The sequence below is a fragment of the Phaenicophaeus curvirostris genome, chromosome 19 (assembly GCF_032191515.1).
Source record: "Phaenicophaeus curvirostris isolate KB17595 chromosome 19, BPBGC_Pcur_1.0, whole genome shotgun sequence".
NCBI lineage: Eukaryota > Metazoa > Chordata > Aves > Cuculiformes > Cuculidae > Phaenicophaeus > Phaenicophaeus curvirostris.
This window is the reverse complement of record NC_091410.1, coordinates 11698133-11720568: the sequence shown is the minus strand read 5'-3', so window position 1 is coordinate 11720568 and position 22436 is coordinate 11698133. Positions and strand designations below refer to the sequence as shown.

At 40.6% G+C, this 22436-nt stretch overlaps 1 protein-coding gene across 2 annotated transcripts in view; it reads right to left on the bottom strand.

Moving 5' to 3' along the window:
• Positions 1–233: 233 nt before the first annotated feature.
• Positions 234–22436, bottom strand: part of SMURF2 (SMAD specific E3 ubiquitin protein ligase 2) — a 55540-nt gene continuing 33337 nt past the window's right edge. For both annotated transcript variants that reach the window (XM_069872757.1, XM_069872756.1), the window contains exons 4-19: positions 20326–20459; positions 19873–19938; positions 16068–16152; positions 14730–14813; positions 13185–13387; positions 12927–13011; positions 11400–11558; positions 6962–7172; positions 5986–6089; positions 4935–5049; positions 4329–4507; positions 3761–3898; positions 3455–3575; positions 2743–2944; positions 1947–2022; positions 234–1540 (exon numbers count right to left, since the gene is read on the bottom strand). In XM_069872757.1, the coding sequence (XP_069728858.1) occupies positions 1441–1540; positions 1947–2022; positions 2743–2944; positions 3455–3575; positions 3761–3898; positions 4329–4507; positions 4935–5049; positions 5986–6089; positions 6962–7172; positions 11400–11558; positions 12927–13011; positions 13185–13387; positions 14730–14813; positions 16068–16152; positions 19873–19938; positions 20326–20459 (2062 nt within the window). In that variant the 3' untranslated portion in view covers positions 234–1440. The remainder of the gene's footprint in view (positions 1541–1946; positions 2023–2742; positions 2945–3454; positions 3576–3760; positions 3899–4328; positions 4508–4934; positions 5050–5985; positions 6090–6961; positions 7173–11399; positions 11559–12926; positions 13012–13184; positions 13388–14729; positions 14814–16067; positions 16153–19872; positions 19939–20325; positions 20460–22436) is intronic.

Genomic DNA, 22436 nt, shown 5'->3' with positions numbered 1-22436 from the left:
CGTAGTGCAGATTTGATGATTAATTATAACCTAAGTTCGAAAAACGCAACGCTGATGGGAGAAAAAAAAATGCCGCTTCTTCCCAATATCCACATGGCTGAGAGGAGAAAGCCACTGCCTCGTACGCAGACCGATTCACCTACAGACCACGAGCAGATCTCACAGAGCTTCACTGAGAATTCCCAAACTAACGTCAAAGTTCAGTTCCCTCCACTGCTAGTGCATTTTATTCCCCTTTGAAGAGATCAGCCCATGTTATAATTCATATATATACTTACTTCCATCCCTACAATCAATAAATTATGTGCTTTTAAAACCTCATTCTCCAAGCACATTACGCATATTTCAGTTAAAACACCGTTTTTCCTTAGTTGTAACTGAAACCCACGTGTCACGAGCAGCTGGACAAAGATTACAAGATGTTTTACCTGATTCATCTTGAGCATCAACAAACACGTAACGTGATTTGGCTGCATTCAAACACTTTGGTTGACTGGACAGGATGGGTTCTGAAACGAACTGCTGACGGGCTCCTGCTGGCAAGTATCGCCTCATCAGCACGCTTAAAAAGTTGAAAAATGCAGTGTTTAAAGTCAAAAGCAACAAAACAAAATACTCTTGACAGGCTTGTTTAAAAAAGAACGCTGTTTTAAAAAAATCAAAACGTCTACTGTTCATTAAAAAAGGTCAATTCCTCACGGTAACACAAGAACTGTCCCAAATACAGCATGTGTCGCTCACAAGAAATTCTGTTTAAGGAATCTGACAAGTGATATAAATAGGACCCCAAAACATTGTATTTGTAATTCATGCTTGAAAAATATAAAAAAAGCCCCCTGTGGTAACATTTCAGTTGAATTTACATTGCAGAATATAACGTTTTACTATAAGAAAATGCAGTTAACATGTAAGTGGCTTTAATTAAAAAGATTAATGATTCTTTCAGCCAATTTTATGCAAAGTTAGAATAATCCAAAATATTTCTTTTCCAAAAATAGCAGGTATAGAAGCTGTTCGGTGTCATACATTTAAAACAGGCTGAAACGTGACTTGTACCGACTGCTGAAGTTGTGTCTTGGTATCTGAGAATAGAAATCAGGTAGGCAAATAGAATAGATTACCTTTTACAAAAATAGTAGTAGTCTTTAAGTATAGAATACTGCTTAACTGTTGAAATGTAGGAAAAGTCAGCATTCTGTGTGTTCAAGATATAAGTTTTTAATAGCAGCTGAATGATCCCATGGCGGGAACCACGGAACCAATTTTCTTGAAATAAAAAAAAAATTAAAAAAAATTCCAAAGTTGTCCTTTCCCTCCCAGTGTCCGAGTGTAGAAAAGGGAAAGTTTCCTGTATTTCAAGCATTTCTTGAGTCATGGCTGAGGGAAGGGCTTTCTGGCTGACAGGAGTATAAATAGAGTCTCGGGTGAGGCTGCGAAGGGTCATTCCACAGCGAACCCGCAGGTTTCTTCAATGGCAGTTAGCAGCTTCTCGTATAGCTTGTCGTAGCTCTCGTAAGGAGGAATGTCTATTCGGTTAAAGCTGCGGAGAGAAGAAACATCTCAGCTGTCTGAGCTTCACGCATCACCTGGCATGTTGCACTTTATTGAACACACTTGAGACAACGGCAAAGCAAGACCTAACAAGGGCAACAGGACTTCTACAAGGAAAAGCTGTCTCTAGTTCTCACATTACTCCTCAGAAAGGGATGGCTGGGGGAAAGAAGAAACAAAGACTGATCAAAATACCATAGGATCAAAGAATAGTTTGGGTTGGAAGGGATCTAAAAGCCAGTTCCAACCCTCTGCCACGGGCAGGGACACCTCCCACTGGGATCAGGGTGCTCCAAGCCCCATCCAACCTGGCCTTGAACACCTCTTGAACAGCTACAGAGACAGCAAGTTGGTCTTAAGCTGTATGTCACAATAGAAGCTCAAAAAAATCTTACCAGGTATGAGCTTTCGGCAAATTATTAGTGCTGGCATCAATCTGGTGTATTGTAAATAGTCGTGGGCCTGCAGCACCTGAAAATCCAAAAAGATCTCTACTACTGCTGTGTTGCATAACACGAAACAGCTTTGTTGCACTGTGACAACACAAAAAGTAACTACAACCACAAAAAAGAGAAGCTGATTGACAAACTTGAAATCATAAACAGCCAGGAAAAAAAGACAAACCGAGGGTGCCTATCAGAGAGATTCTGCCCTCGCCCACAGCCGATAACCAGGCAGTTATTTAAACCACTGAAAGATCAACAAGAGCAAAGCACTGACAAGGAAGAATGAAATACCTGTTTTACGCAGTGCACTACATAGTTCTAACAGTTTGTCATTCAGCTTCTCTCGCCCTTCCTAGAGAACAACATGCGTGCAGCTCTGTCCCCATGTTGTAGCAGGAACCAGTTCCACTCGTAACAGGTAGAAGAGTCACAGTACCAACCTCTTACACACCAAGTCGACGGTGACTGTTATTCGTCAGACCATTAAAAATCACAGAATGGTTTGGGTTGGAAGGGACCTTAAAGCCCACCCAGTTCCACCCCTGCCCTGGGCGGGGACACCTCCCCCTGGATCAGGGGCTCCAAGCCCCATGCAACCTGGCCTTGAACCCCTCCAGGGATGGGGCAACTTCTCTGGGCAACCTGGGCCAGGCCCTCCCACCCTCCAGTCTCATTTTCAGCTGATGTTTGTGCGATTCATCCATTGTTTCATTCAAGTTTACCGTTCCCTCTGGGGAAACCTTACCTTGTAATGCCTTGAAGCCCTGCAGAGGCACTCGGGATGAGCCAGTCACAAACTGGAGAAGTCGCGCTCTCCTCTCTTCATCAAAAAACTCCACAGCTTTCCAGAACCATTTCACGATGTTGCTGTCAGGGGTACAGTGTTTTAACCTCGTATTTGCCTTCCAGTCATTAACATCAATTTTTCCCAGTCCACAAATGATGAGCTGTAAATTTAAAAAATAATTTAATATTTCATCATTCATCAATATGAAAATGTTTTTTCCCCAGCGAGGGCTGGGAGCAAGTGGTGGGAGGTGGAAGAGAGACTATTTTCCTGCCAGCGCTCAACTTAACATAGTAAAGCTGCACCTTGAGAAACGTGCAGAACCATCATCTCTGCTGGAGTAACGTACTCCAAAACAGTCTGAGATCATGGCAGATACTTCTCAGTAGGTTCTGCAGGGTTTTCAAGTATAGGAGAAGGACTCCGCTTCTGTGGTTGCTATGAAATGCCACCTTGAGGAACACTCTTGTGGCTCTCAGCGGAAGGCAGGCACAGTCTCAGTGACTGTGTGACCTGGTAACCTCCTATGCTAACTGTATTTCTGGTTACAATGCACCTGCAAACCCCTAACACGCTGGGGATACAACTTCGCACGTTCCTCAGTCTCCAAAGAACACCTCGGGCTTTCCTTGTTACACTTGATGACATAATGCAACATTAGTGGACTGACCTCTAACTCCTTCTCATCAAATGTCTTCAGCAGATGTTGTGGGATTACTTCATTAAATCCCTTCTGTAGAGCCAGAAACTGAGCTTCAATTCCTCGTAAGAATCGCCAGTTCACATAAAGTCTGCAAGCAAGCACAAATTGGTTTTGTGAAAGATGTAATCAAATCCCATAAACCTGCAATTTATCCAGCCAAAAATAAAAAAGGCATTGCTGACAGGAAGACAACACTGTCAATTATTTCAGATAAGTAAAAGTTCCCTTCTCGCACAGGGAATATAAAACACTTGGGAAAAGGTACTGATGTACCTGACATATTCCTTTTTGTTTTCCTCTGTCACAGGGATGCTTTTGCCATTGGGTTTCAGTTCATGTTGAATGATTTCCCCGTAGGCATTGTGTTCTACACAAAACGTATGGTCCAAGACTCCCGTGATATCGTTCTCACTGGTGGAAAAAAATAAGCAAGTGACTCAGCGAAACCATCTTCTGCACATACGTTACAGCCTGATCACAGGTGACAGAGAGCACATGTCGAATTACTGCTTGGAAGCAAATGCCTCTTTGCTATAGTTTATTTTTAAACCATTATTAAAATATAACATTGAAACTCTGATAATGTTACTGCTAGAAATAGGCTAAATTAATAAATGAAAATTTGTGAACGAAGCCCTTCACAGCTCAGTAATCTTGTATCTCCCCTCCACCCCCCAAACCTGAGCATGTTAGGCCTTAAAAGAATCTCAATTGTTTCTTAAACCTGCCTAGGCAGGAGATCAAAATCAACTTAGCTTCTTTGCAGCTGAATTTAGGAACATTATCACACGTTAACTGAGACAGAATTCTAAAGCTGTAAGTGATAATTCACAATACATACAGTATCCAGACCAAGCTGTTGTGAAGATCGGGGTCAACCAATTCCATGTCGTCCAGAGTAATTGGCTTCCCTAGCAACTGCTTGTAGAAAGGCAACGTGAAGCCCCCATCAATATAGTGTCCGTGAAACACAGCCATCCCCATTATCCGTCCAACGAAATGGAAATATGACAAGTGTTCCTAGAATTGAAAGAAGAAACTGAGCCATTCAGCTAAATAAGACCTCGCAGGTTCCATTTACTGAATATCAAATGAAATTTCAATACAAAGAAAAGAATACAAAACATCCAAGGCTTTTTGTTTTGTTTGCTTTTATACGCAGCACACTGAGTGCGTTGCTTCCAGTCCAGAAGTCTTACTACTAAGAACCAAAATAAACTTAATTTTCCCCAAAGGACGCATAAATTGACATCTTACAGAAAATTAAGAACACATTTGAGAGGATTCTTTGATCAGTACTAAAAAGAAATTATCGTATTATTGCACAAATACAGTCTCCAGCAATGCTAATGTGAGAATTCGGTTCCTAAGCCCAGAACGCTCTCCAGATGTATTTGATTTCTAGGCACAAAACGATAATTTACAGAACTGATGTTACCAGTCATACCGGGTTGACCGCAGAGTCTGGGTTGATTTGCAGTGTATAGATATCATCTCGGGAGTATTGGAAGAGTCCATAATATGGATTCAACATTTCGTGGGACAACAGGTAGAGCCACTCCCTGAAGAAAACAAAATCATTCATTGCAAATGAATTCCTACAGTGAGAATCTTTAGAAAATAGTATGAATACTACAAATCTTACTGTTAAACATAAACGTGGAAGAAGTTCTCTCTGAACATGCTTTGATAAGGCTGAAATTGGAATTATTTTTACTGGCTCAGTAACTGCACCGCACCTGACAGCTGATGTATTTCCCGGCTTTCCAAGATTTTTCTCCAAGACAGTTCCTGACTACGATTCTCCTTCACCCGTGACACACTAAGACAAGACTCTGTATTCTATTGACTACACCACAGAGACATTTGAGTCAAAGCTTTTAATATAAACTGCCTTCAGGTCACGAATATAGGTAGTGACGATAGGTGTGGGATGAGAGGAAATGGCCTCAAGTTGTGCCAGAGGCACAGCTTGTTTAGACTGGATATTAGGAAAATTTCTTTGTTGAAAGAGCAGTGAAGCACTGGAACCAGCTGCCCAGGGGAGTGGTGGAGTCTCTGTTCCTGGACGTGCTCAAAAGAGTGTAGATGTGGCACACGGGGACCTGGTTTAATAGGCACGGTGGTGTTGGGCTGACAGTTGGACCTGATGATCTTAGAGATCTTTTCCAACCTTACTGAATCTATGAACTAAAGTTTTAATTACATGTTCACAAATCAGCAAAAAAAATCCAATCAATTAAGAAAACTATAGCACCTTCTAGCTTGGTCTTCCTATATTCACATATGGAAGGCAGCAAAGGCTCCGTGGCACACAGACCAGAAACAAAATCCACGCTGAAAAATACTAGCAGATATTTTGGAAAATAGCGCACAACACCATCTGTAACTTTGTTATTTTAAACACTATCATTATCAACTCGCTGAGGACTCAAAACATAGGTGCAGTTGGTGGGATTGCGGTGCAGGAGGAAAGGGAGAGCAGACCGGCTGTTTACCTAGCAACACCTCCATAATCAAGGCCTTCCTCCCCACGAAATTTTATCATTAATCGTTTCCACAGGTCTTTTGGCCTCATCTTCATGACTTGCCTGTAGGATTCCTGTAAACACAACATTTTCTTTTATTAACTGCTATTTACAGACAAGAAGCTGCTACTGTTAATTAGAAACGGAGAGAGTCTCAGGCCCTGACTCAGAAGGGGATACTACTTTCCTGGATACCAGTTTCTCAAATCACATAGTTTGTTAGTTGTTTACAAATGTCATTACCCTTGTCCAGTAAAACAGGTAAGTGAAAAGAATTGTCATCAGCTTAATTTGCAGAGGTCTACAGTGATCAGAATATTCTCTCTCCTTCTCACATAAGCTATATGGCTGCCCCAGTCTTTGGCTTTGCAGAACAGAAGAGGGAGGTGTGTCCGGGCCCCGACAGACTCAACTGAGTTTTCAGAACAAGAACATAACATAATAACTTTGCAGCACAGCAGCCTTTCCTCCCTTTCTTTTTTAGCTGATTATGAATCAATTTGACTCTCTCCAAAGGGAAGACCAACACAAATCTTTCTTGGCCAGGAAATAACTGTGACAACACAGTGGGGCTATCAAGTCTGTGGGTGGGGTAAAAATGCAACAGGGATGGGTGTGATGGGTGATAGTTCTGAAAAGGACAGGCTGTTCTCCAAAAGAAGCCAGTGAATTATAACTGTGTTCCATCAATGCAGCCGAATTATGCTGCTGAATAACGTCACAAAATTAAATGCAGGTATCCTGCTGTGAGCATCTCTCGTCATCCAGAAGCCCAGACAATGCCTAAAGTCGGTCTGATTTGGGAAAAAAAGTATCAATCAGTAAAATTCCACCTCGAACTCTGGACTTCAAGATTTCCTCTAACTGAACGGCTTCTTTAGACAGTTATGAACAACCCTCCTCCCTTTCCCTCAATGTTAAGAAATGGGTCAAATTCACAAATTACCTCGAAAATCTCCTCCCTGGACACCTCAATACGACAGTGGCCAGCTTGGGGTTGCTGCTGTGACAGCTCCTGCCTCAGGATCTTGAGTTTCTGCACTAGGTCTCGCTTGTACCTCGGCACGGTCAGACACTCTGCCTCATCTGGAAGCTGGCACAGGGACACGACCTGCTGCTGCTGCTGGTGCTGCTGATCTTTAAGTTGATTCTGGCGGCTACAAACAAACACAGCTGTTAGCAGATATTCAAGTTATACGTATCCTGTTTTCTTCTGATCTTACAAAGGCTTAACCTTTAAGAAACTAAACTACTTGCAATTTACTATGATTATAAATGTAATTACGCTAAAACTGACCAGGCTCAGTAAAAAATAAATGCAGAGGTATTTTATCCTGCCTCAAGACATATGCTTCTGTCTTTCTTGGCAACCATCGGTTGTTTTTAGGGTTTGTTATTTCTATTAGTGCTACTCTACAAAGTATGTAAAAGGTAACAGCACGATATAACAAGGTATTATCCATACAATTTTACTACTAAGCTGCTGACACTGAATTTCTCAGATACCATTGCCATATTTCCTTTGCGTGTTTTGCCTTCCTCCGTTTTAAAACTCGGGGATCTGCCAAACACTGTGCCTCTAATCTACAGTCAATACCATAGTCTGTTTTAAATGGCTTGTCTGAAAAAGAGAACGCTTACAGAAAGATGTTTGTACTGGCAGCTTGGCAAGGACCTTGTCCCTTGTACCTGGCCTAGTCTGGACCACAGGAATGTGGGAGTTCACATGGAATTAATTGGCACAGATAAACAAGTAGTTTTACTAGCGATTCTAAGAGATTTTCTCAATCTAGCTTCTTACTAGGAAAAGTAAATGAATCTAGTTGCAGAGACGTCCTCTCTCGTGTCGTTTCTTGTACACAGGAAGCGGATATTTTTATAGCTTTTTGGTACAGCATTTCCAAACAACACGGGATAAAAGCTGTGTTTTACCCAAACCATGAGAACATCTCTGTGTGGAACACATGAGAACACCACCATTTATTGGATAAATAAGGAAGCTCACAATTCAGAATGTTTTCCAGTGGAACGTTAGTGAATTGTTTTTTTCGACTTCAGAGACCAAAAAAACATCAGATGGAACCAAAGGCAGTTTTAATACACTTAAAAATTAAAGCCTGTAGTCTGTTTTGAAACACAGTCTACTCAAAGGCTCTCCTGGCCAACCAAGCTTCCCCTCCAGCAGGCTTCCACCGCAGGAACATTCAGAATTGGCAATTAAAAAAGCGGTGGGGGTGTTCCCGGTTTGCCCCGTGGTTCTGACAGCCGCTCTGTGACAGGCAAACCTTCTCTTTAAAGGACTTGGCACAAACCACCCTCAAGGGACCAGGAAATCTTTATCAGGAGTCTTACAAGCCTAACATTTAGAAACCCCTGCAATGGCACATATTGGAGATCACTTCGGCAAGAGCTCAAAGCTTAATATGAATAATAACACCTCCTTACTCCTGGGCTCTAAAGAGGGAATAAAGCACAGAAGTCCTACTTGGTTACAACCTCCTAGGATGCAGAACTTGAGAAGGTAGCTCAATCAATTCTGTTAGTTTCGCTGTTTTGTTGTTTGACTCTGGTTTATTTTTATTATTAAATAAGGCTACCTTAGTTTTATTCTCAAACAATAAACACAATAAACTTCAGTTAAAGTCATCCTTGAGATATCAAGTCATTACAAAAATTTACCACTCAATATGGTTCCAGAACATGGCTCTGTCATTTGTGCTTTGTGCATGGTGATTTCTTTTCACTTCTGCTTAGTTTTAAATAAAACTCTCATGTAGACTGTATTTACTTGACACTCAAATTAAAGTAAAATTATTGTCCTAGCCTCCGAACTTTCTAATTCCATAATTCCACAAACATGGGAACATGTTCCTTGTCTATATCTACCAGAGAAAGTCATAATTATTTACTAAAGCGAGCATATGTTCACACTCCCTGTAATGATACAAAGTCCCCTAAACACAAAGCTCATGAATGTCAGTCTTAAAGAAAATGTGATTTCAGAAATGAGCGTGAACTACAGATCCATGCATTAACCTAACTGATCTAAACCAGGGCAGTACTAACAGGAGAAAAATCAAATGCCATCCTCCATATTAGACTAAAAATAATCAGCGCAGCATTAACTAAACAACCTGCGGTGTTTAAAGTTATTAAATCTAATTTCTTGGTGTGTTTTCACAGCTGAATGGCTATGCTTGATTCTCTACGGTGCTTTAAGGATACAGCTAAGTGCTTTTCAGTTGCTGCTACTATTTCAAGCTCTTAGCCAATATTTTAAAACAGAACTGGGTAACAAGTTTGATTGTTTTCATAACTTAGGATGTCATCACTGGACGAACAAACTGCTTTACTCAGCTCAGTAGAAACATCAGGATCATTGAGAGTAAACTTTTATTATGCCTTTGAATCTAAAACTCTATCACACCCATCCCACCCAAATATTGAACTTATTTCTCAGATAATTTAAAAAATGTCAGGCCTAAGGCAAACTGCTCTTTTTTTTCCTAAAAGAACACATAAGGTGGGGAGTTTAAGGAGCCAGGGGAGGAGGGGGGAAGCTTTCACATATCCTGTTTAGTGCAATAAAAGAATAAACACCAGGAAAGATTTATCAGGCAGCAGACTTTACTGATGACACTGTCGGTTGAATTTCTGAAATCCTTCCCTAATGAAAGACAGATGTACAAATGAAAAACTGAAGTAAGTGTGCTTAGTAGTACTTCAAGTTTAAAGAAATGCAAAATGGTTCTGGATTCTGGAACTTGAAAGTCAATTAGGATTTTCCAGAGAAAAAGCTAGCTCATTATTTGTCCTCCCCAATACCTACAGAACTGTGCACTACAACCCTACTGTCATTTAAAATAAATCTACCTGTGAAAGACATATTTTCAGATATAGACCAGCTAACTGAATTTTCTACAGCTTATCAACTGCACTGTTGTAGCTGGGAGAGTCTGAAGTTTTTCTCTGGGTAAAATACCTAAATCTTTAATTTAATTTAATGAACTTTTCTGTGTACCAAACACAAACACATTCCTCCACTGCTAATTTTTTTTTTCAAGATTGCGCTAATTTGAAACTAATAACCTAAATTCAGCTAACATGGGCAGCGGTTTCTTTTTTTTTTAAATTAAAGAAATTAAAGAAAAAGGATCCCAAAGCATCTGGATGATGGGAACTTACTGACGTTCTGTAAGATATAAATTAAAATGCGCATCTGTCAATATTCAGACTCTTCTCCTGCTTGGGATGTTAAGTTCAAACGTATATTGGGCAAAGGCTAGACAGCTTTTACGTATTAAACAAAAGAGAAGTTGATCTCCTGGCTATTACTTCCCATTCCTCGGTTTTGTCTTTTCAGTGCTTGTTCCCATTATTTTTTCCTTCCCAACGATTCACTTCCTTAAAAGGGCGATTCCTCCTCTTTCTTCCTAGCTCAGGGCTGCTTTGCTTTGTATCTAATCAACTCTTCATTGTTCCTTCCACTTAACACCTACTCAACACTTTACAGGTGTTTCCCAAGAGTATTAAAAGGTGTCAGTAGGAGAAACAATAGAGTCAAATTCCCGAGTAGCTTGGCTACAGCCACCTCTACGCCAAAAAAAAAAAAAAACAACAACAAAACCCAAAAAACCCAAAAAAGAAACATTTGTCTGCTTTTTGGTTTCCATTTTCAGTAGAAAATCCCCCAGCATGAAATGAGACCCTAGGGAATAAAACTGAAGCAGAGTTCTTTTGAGTTTCCCCTTCTCCTTCTAAAAATGTGATAGAAAAGTGTGATATCAAGACACTAATGCAGAAAAAACACCGCACCTGGCTTACTTGATTCTTTTTGTAAAAAATCTGAGTTAAATTATCGGGGTCTTGTTTAGAGAACATCCCAACTAGCCTCACTCTAAATCTGAAGGCAGAAGTTGCACTATTTCTCCTTTATTCCAGGAGAAGGGTTGGGCACTTGCGCACCTTCACCCAACTCATCAGCTTTCCACACTACTGAATACAACCTCATATTTTAAAACAAGTTCTCCCTAACCGTAAGCAGCCTGAGGTATAAAGGAAAGGAAAGAAAGTGTCTCCCTTGCTGTTAGAAAAAGAAAACCCTACGGGCCAACCTTTCCCCCCAGACTGCACTCACTTTCCCCAGCTCCCGGATCACAAGAGCCACATTCCTGCCTAGATGCTGCTAGACACTTTTTTTCCAAGAACAATCAGACCTGCCTCTCTGCTATGAGACAGAGTAAGCTGTGTGTTAAAGAGCATCACCACTACACTTTAAATACTACTGAATGGCAGAATACATCCCCATCTAGAATCTAGCACCCCTCAGGAGTCACTTTCTTCCCTCTGTTCCACTCAACACTTGCCAGAGACTCCAGACTTACTTTAGGACTAAATGCAAGTTAGCAGATAGCCGGGGATCTGTAAACTGCGTTGTCCTGTTGTTATGGTCAACAAAATAAACTCTGCCTGTTGCCGTATTTCGGATCTCCCATCCAGGAGGCAGTGGACCAAGCTCTTCACAATTGATGTTGCTAAGATCCCTGTGAAAACAAATATAAAATGAAAAATACCTCAGCATTTGGCCTCCGAGCCAAACAAGCATAAATGTAACAGAACAATTCCATGAAGTCTGAGAAAATGTATTGTTTCAGAAACTTGATCTGTTCAGCTGGAATCTCTGCTCCCAAGGTGCAAGCCCACCAAAGAAAAAACACACGCCCCAAACACATGCCGTGGGGAAAAAATTCTTATCAAATAACCTTCATTTTTACAAACTAACTTCAGATGTTAAATTAATACAGGCTTAAAACAAAAATAAAGACCACTGCCTTATTTGCCAAAATGGAATTGCAGTTCTACAACGATTCTGACAGAAAACATTTTTAAAACAACATTAGTCACGTAAGGAACTCTGAATCACACTTTAAAAACTCCTACAAAACAAAGCGATATTTCTGAGGAGTTATACTTTCCATGAAGAATTACGCATGGGATATGTGCGATTGCCACAGGCGGTTTTGCCCCTAAACCCCAAGCGCTGGTGGGAAGCAAACAGCTCTCTAGCAAAATATTTCAAATAAAATATCGTATGAGCAGTGACTCAGCTCTGCCCTGAGCAACGCAAAGAGAGCTTAACGGGTCTCAAGAAATTTCTACTGAAATTAGGAAGATGTAGACTGTAGGCTCATTCCAGTTCACTGAAAACAAATACTAGTCTGCAAAACCACACACTTATGATTTTTCATGCATATAATTGACACTTGCCGCGTCTAACCCCATCGAGCAACTAAGCAGCACGCAGCTGCTAGCTCACCCCACACCCACCCGCAGTGGGATGGGAAGAAGTAATGCTCATGGGTTGAGATAAAGACAGTTTAACAGGACAGCAAAAGGGAGAGAGAATAATTATAACAACAGAATGTACAAAACAAATATACAATTGCTCCCCACTCAACGATTGATGCCCAGCTTGTTCCCAAGCAGTGATCGCTGCCCCCTGGCCAACTCCCCCGGTTTATACACTGAGGATGATGTCTTATGGTTTAGAACACCCCGTAGGCCAGCTGGGGTCCTGCCTGCTTAGCAACAGGTAAAACTATCAGTGTCTATAACAAAATTATTTTAACCCCTGGAATTGACTATAATTCATCTGCAAGATCTAGTGTCAGTTAACCATACCCATCATCAAAACACCACCGTAATTTATTTCTTGATTCTCTGTCTTTGCATTAAAATAACAATTTGAAGAACTGAGGTAGAAAGATTTATTTATTTTGATGAATGACTTGTTAAAATTATATATTAGGAGCTAAGAGTCAGAAATACAATATTAGACTACGAAATCAGATGAAAATACTGCTTCAACTATTTTGATTTGACACCTTAAGGACACTTCCATCATTTCTTACCTAGGTACTCTTGGATCGTGCCATGTGCTAACACCAGTCTGAGTATGGAGAAAATAGACCTGACCTTGCTGAGTCGTCCTTTGCTCTGTGAAATAGATATAAATTAATAACTTTAAGCACAGAAAATGCAATACAAAAGGTCACAAAGACCAATTTCCCCAAGTTAAGGAATCAAAAGGATCTTACATTTGAAAAGACATAGCCCATTTTCCCAGTTTCTCAAGAGACCTATAATAAAAAAATTCTAAATTTGCATACCATATCCTTCAGGTAAATCGGGAGGAGTGTGCAAGTGTGTCCTGCTCATGTAATTTCTGTGCCTCTGTGACCGGACTCTCCTCTCTGCCAGCCGGGGATCCGACGACTGCCCGCAGGTTGCACCGTTTGTCCCTGTAATTGGAGTGTTCTCATCCACAAAGCAGCTCAGTGGCCTGCCTGGACTGGAGTATTCAGATGCCGGCCTGCAGGGAAAAAACATGAAACTGAGCTGCTAACTGGACATGGGACTACCCAACACGCTTTATGGAAGCCTCATTCAGGGGCTCGTGAAAAACCTTTACAGACAGATCTGAGCAGCTGACTTGTTGAGCAGGATACCTCGATGATGGGCAGAAAGCTTCTGTTCTGCGCTCACCATTTCATCCCAGAGTAATTAGTAACCTCCTCATCTATCTTAGGGTCTGGCCTGACATGTAATGCTGTATGATCAAAATCATATGAAATGCTCACAGGATAAGTTCTCACCTTAAATAGAGTGCTGAGAGTAAAACTATTATTATTTTTAAATGAGCAGCATACAACCCAAAATTTCTCACCTTGGCTCCATATGGCTGAGGAAGGGATCAGGCCTTGTTATTTCTCCTACGTTTTAAGGAAGGTTATTAAGTGAGGATGGAAAACAAGGGTTAAGTTAGATAAAACCAAGTTGCTTTTGAAAGCTTGACTGCAAGAGGAAACATTCAATTATGTAGTTTCCTATCTCAACACTGTTTTCTAAAGGATTTAAAAAAGGTTAAGGGGGGGGATTGATAAGAGGGCAGGAAATTGTTCTACCCACCCCCCCCAAAATATATAGCTTGCGCTTGTTTTTTTTAACTGTAAACGTGTCTAGAGCTTACAACAGGTATTTTAACATATCAGGAAAAATACAGAGAGATAACTGAAAAGCTGTTCAGTACCTTCACTCACTTGAAAACTGCAAATATGCATCAGAATTGGCAGCATTAACAGTACGCATTATTTTAAGTTTCCATATAGAGACTGAAATATTTATTGAGGATGAAAGAGACAGCCTGCAGGCACAGACAGTCTGCAGAAGAGTCTGAAAACCATGCACTGGCACTGTCTACAGGTCAGATAACAGCAAAATGGGTTTGAGGAACAGCTTTACAGCACAAATCTATGGTAATTAGAAAAGGTGACTGTAATGATTTAGAAACACGCTCTGTAACTGTCAGCTCTAAAAGTTTTGGATTACATGTACATAGACAATGTCTGTCAGCTATTCATGATCTCTTAATCTCCTGCAATGTCCATAATTAGAGCTGTACCAAAGCATCTCTAAAAGAAAACAAAGATGCCAGTATTACGGGAGGGAAAAAAACTAGTCAGAATGACTCTTCTGAGCTAGAAATCAGGCAGACTGAAGGAGCAAGATGTTAGAAAAGCATACAGAGCTTGCAGAGTGACTCAGAGGAATGCTGAATATCCCTCATTAGAGCCACTTACAATTGCTTGCGCCCAGAGCTCCTGGTCAGCAAGCAAACTTCTTCATATGCACAGGCTCTTTAAATAGTTTCTTACCGTGTTGGTCGCTCCCACTGAGTTGTTCGCGTCATATGATTTAAATACTGGATCCTTCCAGAAGCAGTCCGCCGCTCCTCCCACCTAGAATTCAGACATTGAGAGATAAGGCAATGAGTGGTATTTCCAGGAAACCAGGGCACAAAATGTTTCCAACATAAATGCCAATTCAGGAAGACTTACACTATTATGAATCACGTTAGCTGGACAAGGTAACAGGAAGCAACTCAAAGTTCAACTCAGAATTAATTGTACACATTCTTCCCTTGGAACCAGGCATATCATTAACAATATCGCACCTTCATATTCAGTAACTATTTGAATTCTAATTAAATCCAAACAGCCATATAAAGAAAATTCTCGAAAACATGTTTAATAACACATTTAACTTTTAGACCACTGATCCTAGTAACTGCTTTCATAGCATCTTGACGTGCTTGCTTTCATTAAGTCACCTTCAAATAACGTGACTTATTACTTTTGCACTCCAAAACACAGGAGGCTGTACAGACAGCTTTGCAGTTACACAATATTTACACAAAAAAAAACCCATTTTGAAGTGAAATCTGAAAAGCATACTAAAAATATTTTTGACTTCTCCAGACTCCAAGTTAGCAAAAGAATGCTAAAGCCCTTAAGATTTACGTTTCAAAATTCATCAACTGAAAAACCAGTTTCTCCTGTCTTTACCTGCATTTGCTCTGAACAAGTTGATGATGGCACCAGAACCTAAACCAGAGCTTTTTTTCTGCATTCGCAAAACTGTTCTAGGTGTTAATGATGTCAGTACCCCTCACAGAGACAAACTGAAATCCTAAACCCAGCCTTTGGCAGGTGAACACAGCAAGAACTCAGGCTGAATTACCTTTTCCAAACACATTTTCTTTGCCACGACTTACATGGAAGAAACAGATCCATTGTTCTAAGTGTGCACCTCTGCACAGCACTGTAGAAGACAGCCAAGCACGTGTGTTTCCTACCTTGCTGTAGAACTGCTGTATGGATGAAGTCAGTTTGCTGGCTGTGATTTAACATTGCATTAGCTTATCAGTGCTATAATTCGAAAGACAAGATGTTTCCTTAGACCCAAGTATATTTTTTGATGCATTTACCCATATATACGACCTCCTGTTTCCCAAGGAGAGACAAGACAGTGCTAATTATTAACTATTCTGTGTAGCCTGGCTGGCTTATCTCCAGCTCCTAAATGTAAAACCATAGGAGACTTGAGTGCAAGAACAGAAATAAATTAACCTATTTGTACACTGATTTCTCATTACTGCAAAAGTCTGTTGTACGAGGTGTATTGGTATTTACACCGCAGTGATGTCAACTTACCCATCTGGCAAATCATTATCGAATAACCGACTGCAGTCCACAACCTGTCCTCCTGTGCCTATTCGGTCTCTGGACTGAAGACTTACTATTAAAATAACAGAAGAATTATTAGAGACATGACATCTGAATGCAAACTACCATTATAGTTGAAAGAGAAACGGCACGACTTGAAGGACTAAGCTGAACCACATTCTGAATATCTTTTCCTTTCCACAAATCAAAGAGAGTTATAAAGAAACAGGGTATGTTTCCATACACGTAATTGTCTACACACTACTTCAAAAAAGCTAGCTTGAAAAGTATGACTGCAAGTTAAGGCAGAAAGATAAGTTAATTCTGAAGCTCTCATTAACTTTTCTCTGTACGAGACAGAGGTGATGCAGTGGAGGTGATGCAGCAGGGTAGTGACCCTCACACACGGCTAGGAGAGCAAGTGGAACAGTGCTAGTGCCAGCCTTGCACTGCTAGCAAAGAGCTAAAATGAGAGATTTCCATGCATTTTTGACGCCTTACATATTTCGTGTGCACGTGGGATTCACCACATGCACACACAAAACCAGGCAAAACTTCACTGCTAGAAGCACCACATTTGGTTTCTTGGCTATCTGCAAACACCAGTGGTAAGAAGTTAAACACAAAGCCGAGCTCAGCACCCCGAAAAGCCCTTCCAGCCCTCAGCAAAACTCTTACTTTTTTTAAATGTGATTTTTATATTTTAAGTTTCACTGTAAGGGATATTTATATGCCCGAAACTTTTGTACCACAATTATGAAAACAAAGATTTTTATGGTCAGCTTTTGTTCCCAATATCATAATTTGCTGGTGTCCAATCTGATAATTTATGGTACTTGTGTTCCTGTGGGGTTGAGGGGTTTTTGATGTTTTGTTCTGCCTTTAACAATAAAACGATTACTTAAGAAGCTCGATACGTGCTGGGGCACGCGTTTCTGGAGGTGGCACTACTGCACCTCTGGACAACTGTTTTCATGTTCTATTTACGTATGATGTGAAACAAACTTAACGACCTCAACCCAGACCCAACGATACTTCTGTCAAGATCACAAAGTTAAAAAAGATGCAGTAGTACAGCCAGGGTTTGCCAGAGTGCCCAAATTTTCAACAACAACATGTTTTGAAGCTTACAATTCTGGGCCATCAACAAGCCAACCCTGGGAGCCCTGCAGTACCTGCTGGCTTTATTCCTCATCAATACCAACTCCGATCTTCCCTGAAAACTAACATAACAAATCAACTTCTTAAAGCAAAAGACATCTTGAATTTCAACCAAAATAAAATCTCAGATGATGCATTTAATCTCCAACAAACCCACACACATTGCAAGTTCATATTGCTGCATGTAGGCAAGGTTTGGCAAGCAAAACACACAGAGAAAAATGAAACTAAACAAAGGCAATTACCTCCTCTTTGCCTATGTGGGGACCAAAATTTGTGCATGGCTTCATTTTGTAATGAGTAAGGACACATTTGTTCTGCACCACCACATCAGAAATAAAATGGTGGCACAGAGAAGAGCTGCAAGATTAAGACACAGCTCAGGTGCCCTTTGCATCCACTACTCAAAAGCACCCCCTTTTCTTCCTCTCTTTGAAAATCACCCCAGCTATTTAAGATAAAGATCACCTTGCTCCCTGTTCCAGATGATAAAGGCACTCCCACTGCGAACTCAATCTGTGAGGTTATCATCTGCTGGAGGGATCAATTACATTTTAATGTTGGTTTTCAGTCTTGCACAGCCTCTTAATGTAAGCCAGTTTATCACTAGAAGGACCAAGAATGTATTTATAACTTGTTCTATCTTCTTACTTACTTTTAATCAAGATTTCTCCACTATGTAACTACTGCAGCAGAACGATCTAGTTTTACTCAGGCTCATTCACCCATTCAACAAAATTACATTAGTCAAGAAAGAGTAAAATATAAGGAGATCAATAACAACAATTTCAATAGAGAAAGACAGGAGTCTCTAGAATCTCACCAAGGATGCTTTAAATTAAAACACAGCCATGACTGAGGAAACCCCACCATTCTGATGATAATGGCAAAAAGTAGAACACACAGATCTATTCTCAGTCTCTGCTGTAACTTGACAAGCCGTGTGTTTTCTAGATTCAATGCATGACGCAGCAGCTCCTGCTAACTAGGGACAGCCCCAGCACCAGGCCAAGAGAGTTGATGCTGCTTTGGCTATTCCATTTCTCATGAACACATCAGGTTTAGCCAACTGGTCAGTCTACTTTATGCCCGCATCGCTGACTAGTTATCTCTGAAGCGTACTTGTCCCAGGCTTCCTGTCTGGCATCCCAACAGCCCTGAGACCTTTCTGCTTTGGGGTAGGGTGTTGGGGTTTTGGTTTTTTTTTTCCTTGTTTAATGAATGCTATCATTCTCTAGCCCTGATGACAAGGATGCATGTTGCATACTCTGGAGGGCAGCATGAGAGCACGTCACGGTGTGAGGGTACACGTCTGAAGGGCTGTGGGTAGAGAGGATCTCTGCTGCTTGGAGCAAACCCTGAACAAACTCTCCCATCAGCTGAGCTCAGCTTCCTCTTAACAGGAACTCCACAAACAAAAATCGCACGCATACAGCACGGATGATCAGAGGACCAGTACACTGGAGCAAAACCAAAGAGCAAACCAAACTGACAGCGTAACGTACCCTAGAAAAACGACCTCTACTCTTCTGTGCAAGCCCACAAGGGAGATGTAATGTTCAGTGGTCTGAAGTGTCAGCAATGCACTTAGGATTCCACATTTCTACCATCATTTGATTCTCCTGTGCCACCTCACACTTATCTTAGTACAGTGCAAACACTTGCAGATCAGACGCTAGACAGATGGTTAAGGCAAAAGCAACGTAACGAGGTAGTCATATTCAACAGAGCACTTAGAGGAAAGCAAACAAATGCACCCCAGCCCATATTTGCTGGCTGATACTTCAATAGTTTTCCCTGGCTGACAAAACAAGAGTGCTGCTTGGATATTATTTGAACTAGGAATTGAACATGAAACTGAGCATGCAAATTGAGTTTTCTTTCCCCCAGGTCCAAATATTCTCATGAACATCTTGCCACAAAAATAAAGACCTCTTTATCTTGATCAACTTTTTTTTTTCTCACTTCCATAGTGACCTACTAGAAACACGCCCTTCTGAAGCAACTTGCAAAGCACCGAAAAGACAGTGTTTATGAAGTTGTTTGTGGATATTTGTTTTTAAATTTGCTAGCTTCTTTTTAATTCTTAGGTTATTTAAGGTTTATGAGTTTGCAGAATGACAAAGCACAGCTACAGAGTTTGGTGACAGACTCGTTAATAACCCATGAAAACACAAAATGAATCAAGCAAGTCATCCCAGACAACAACTCACTCCGGTTACAGCAAGAGGTTTTACCCTTGCGCAAAACGTACAGGGAACACAGCTTTGCTGGAACAGCAATGGCCAAGAAATCTGTAGTCAGTTTTTCACAGGCAGTTCAGGCTCAAACTGTCACCATTCTTCACAGTGACATTAAAAACTTTCTAAGTTTTTTATTACCTATTTTCTTATCTGTCTCAACACTTATAAAAATATTTGGGGCGGTCTCTTTGGGGTTTTTCAGGGGTGGTTTAGGCGTTCGCTGTTCATATTTTTTCAGTTCTCTACATACATACTTCTAGCTTCAGGTCCAAATGGCTCTGGCACCACACAGTGAATTCGAAAAATACAGAAACCTGACATCTAGGAAAGGTATTTCTACAGCTACTATTAAGCTTCAAAAGAACTTAAAGATAAAAACCTCTACTTACCTACTATCTGTCCTCTAACGGTATCATTGTCATTTGGCCCAAGCTTGCACAGATCCAATCTCTGATCTACAAAGCAAGGACACAAAAGCATAAGTCACACAATAGTTTGCTGCCTTTGAAAGACACACTGAACAAAATTCAGTGTAAGATAGTTAAGACTTCAAGAGATGGGGCAAGGGAAGCAAAAATAAAAATATTTAGTCAATATACCACTTTGAGGTTACCCATCTACAGGAACAGAGCAAAGGAGCTGAAAAGTCAAAAGTAAATTACATTTTCTGACCTACCTGTGCTATACTCTACCACAAAAAAACATTACAAGCTACCAAATTAATTGGAATATACACGATTTATAAAAAACAACCAAAACTCATTTAACCGTCACTCTTCAAAGAGTCTGTGCATGAGAGTTTCGTCTGAAAGAGAAAAAGCACTCGTCTTCAGCTTACTTACAACCAGTGTCTTTAAGGCGGTTGATTGCGTTTGAGAGAAGTCTCACACAGCCCAGAAAACCAGCTCCCTGCTTTTTATGAATTTTCTTGTGATTCCACACGCTGATTGTTATTGAATCCGACTTCCCAATATATCTGAAAGACGTGAAAAACAGCACTGTGAACGACACTTCCTGAACACTTTGAATACGCTCCAGAAATCACCCTGCGGGAAAAAAAAAGACTATCAACCATTACATTAAAAATTTAACACATACGGTATCAGCAAAAGAGAGTCAGTCATCCTCAGAAGATGTGCACGTTATACTTTAATGGAAGCATGTCTTATGAAGGAGTTTACTCACACACAAACTAATCTAAAGTCCCGATTCTGGAAGAAGGCATTCACATAATCCAGTCTACAATCTGTTTAAAGCAGTGAGATGAACAGGCGGCGGGCTGGCTCAGTGACCACATCTCTTCAAGCAGCTACAAACATGTGCAGGTTCATGCCTACGCTCAGCCTACCCAAACTGAACAGCAATGCTCGTGGCAGCACGTGTTTGTGAGCAGCGCTAGCAAGCAGAGCGGTTCCAATGCCAGGACAGAAACTATCAGTGTAGCTTTCTTGCACAGCGCTTCATCTGCTGCTACTTTTCAGGCTACTCTTTCAACCACCAGCAATGCAAGTCACCCTCGTTTAGAGCTCTCCGAGTGCTCAGGGAAATACAAGGCAAACCTAGTTACGCACCTGCAGTTAACGAATCTTTAGGAAGCTAATTTACTATTAGGAAAGCTTCAGAAAGGCCTGTACGCAACACACATTGCGTATAACGAATGTGACCTGGCACAGAAAGCTCCTACAGCATCTTAGCTGCCACGTGCCACATTCCCCTCCTGCTCCCCACTCCCACGTGGGCTGCCTCCTCGCAGCATCCCCACGGAAATGCTCTGCAGAGCTTCAATCTGCATTTCACCAACTTGGGGAAACTTGGACATTGGAGGGGATTTTGGGTTTGCTCTTTTGATTGAAGCTTTGCTCTTCAGAAGCAATCTGTGAGTTGTTTTTTGTTTTCAAAAGGTTCAGAGGACAATTTCAATGCACCTACAATAAGTCAGCTATCACAAATACTGAATTATTAGGCTAATTTCAAGTTGAGGAGAAAGAATTTATAATTATGGCCTGGATCCCAAGAACTACTCCATTCCCAGACCACAAATTCTGGCCTTCTGAAGTTTACTTCCAAGCACCTTTTTGTTTGTTTTGAAGGAGAACTGATCAAACAAACTCAGCCAATGTCTAAATACATATCCACCATTGACTAAGAATTTTTTGGCTTTAAAACATCTTATTATTTTCAGAGATATTATTATCAGAGATACTGTCAAAGTTGGCAAACCAAACAGTTGAACTAACTGTCATGGCTTAAAAATGCAGCAATGACCAGGTAAGTTCTCAATTAACACTTCTCTCATTTTTTCTTTTCCAAAAAGCAGAACCTGGACAACTTTTTTCCCACCTGCAGACAGGGATTGACTCAAGAAGCACAGACAGAAAAGCGTAACTGTAAGCACACATCCATGAGCATGGTTTAAAATAACCAGTGCGTATTTAAAAAATAAGACAAAACACAAACTTCACACATAACGAAACCCAAAGATTTTTGAATAGTAAGCTAATTTTTGGCCTTACAACCTTGACAATGCCAATTTTGCATAAAGAAACGAGAGATGAAGATGGGTATTCACGTGCACAGTTGCAGTCTATAATGTTTCATGTACTTAAAATAAATTCTTATGACAACAAGTTAGGTGCACTTAAAAATAAAGACTTATCATGACCTGTCTTCAATTTTCCAGTTTTCCTTGTTGCTTTAAAAAAGTCAAAAGTATATCGTTAAACACAATTTCATAACAGAACAGTTTGAATAATCAAGTAGAACAGCTGAATATACAACACAGTTTCCAAGAATGACTGTAACATTTCAGGGTGAGGTTCTCATGGCCGAGATGCGGAGAGTAAACCATCCATACCAAGCAGGTGAGGGCTTTGTATTACTACTATAACCTACTCTGATTTTTGCACCAGAAACCCTGGCCGATTCACACACTTAAAGGAATTAAGGAAGGCAA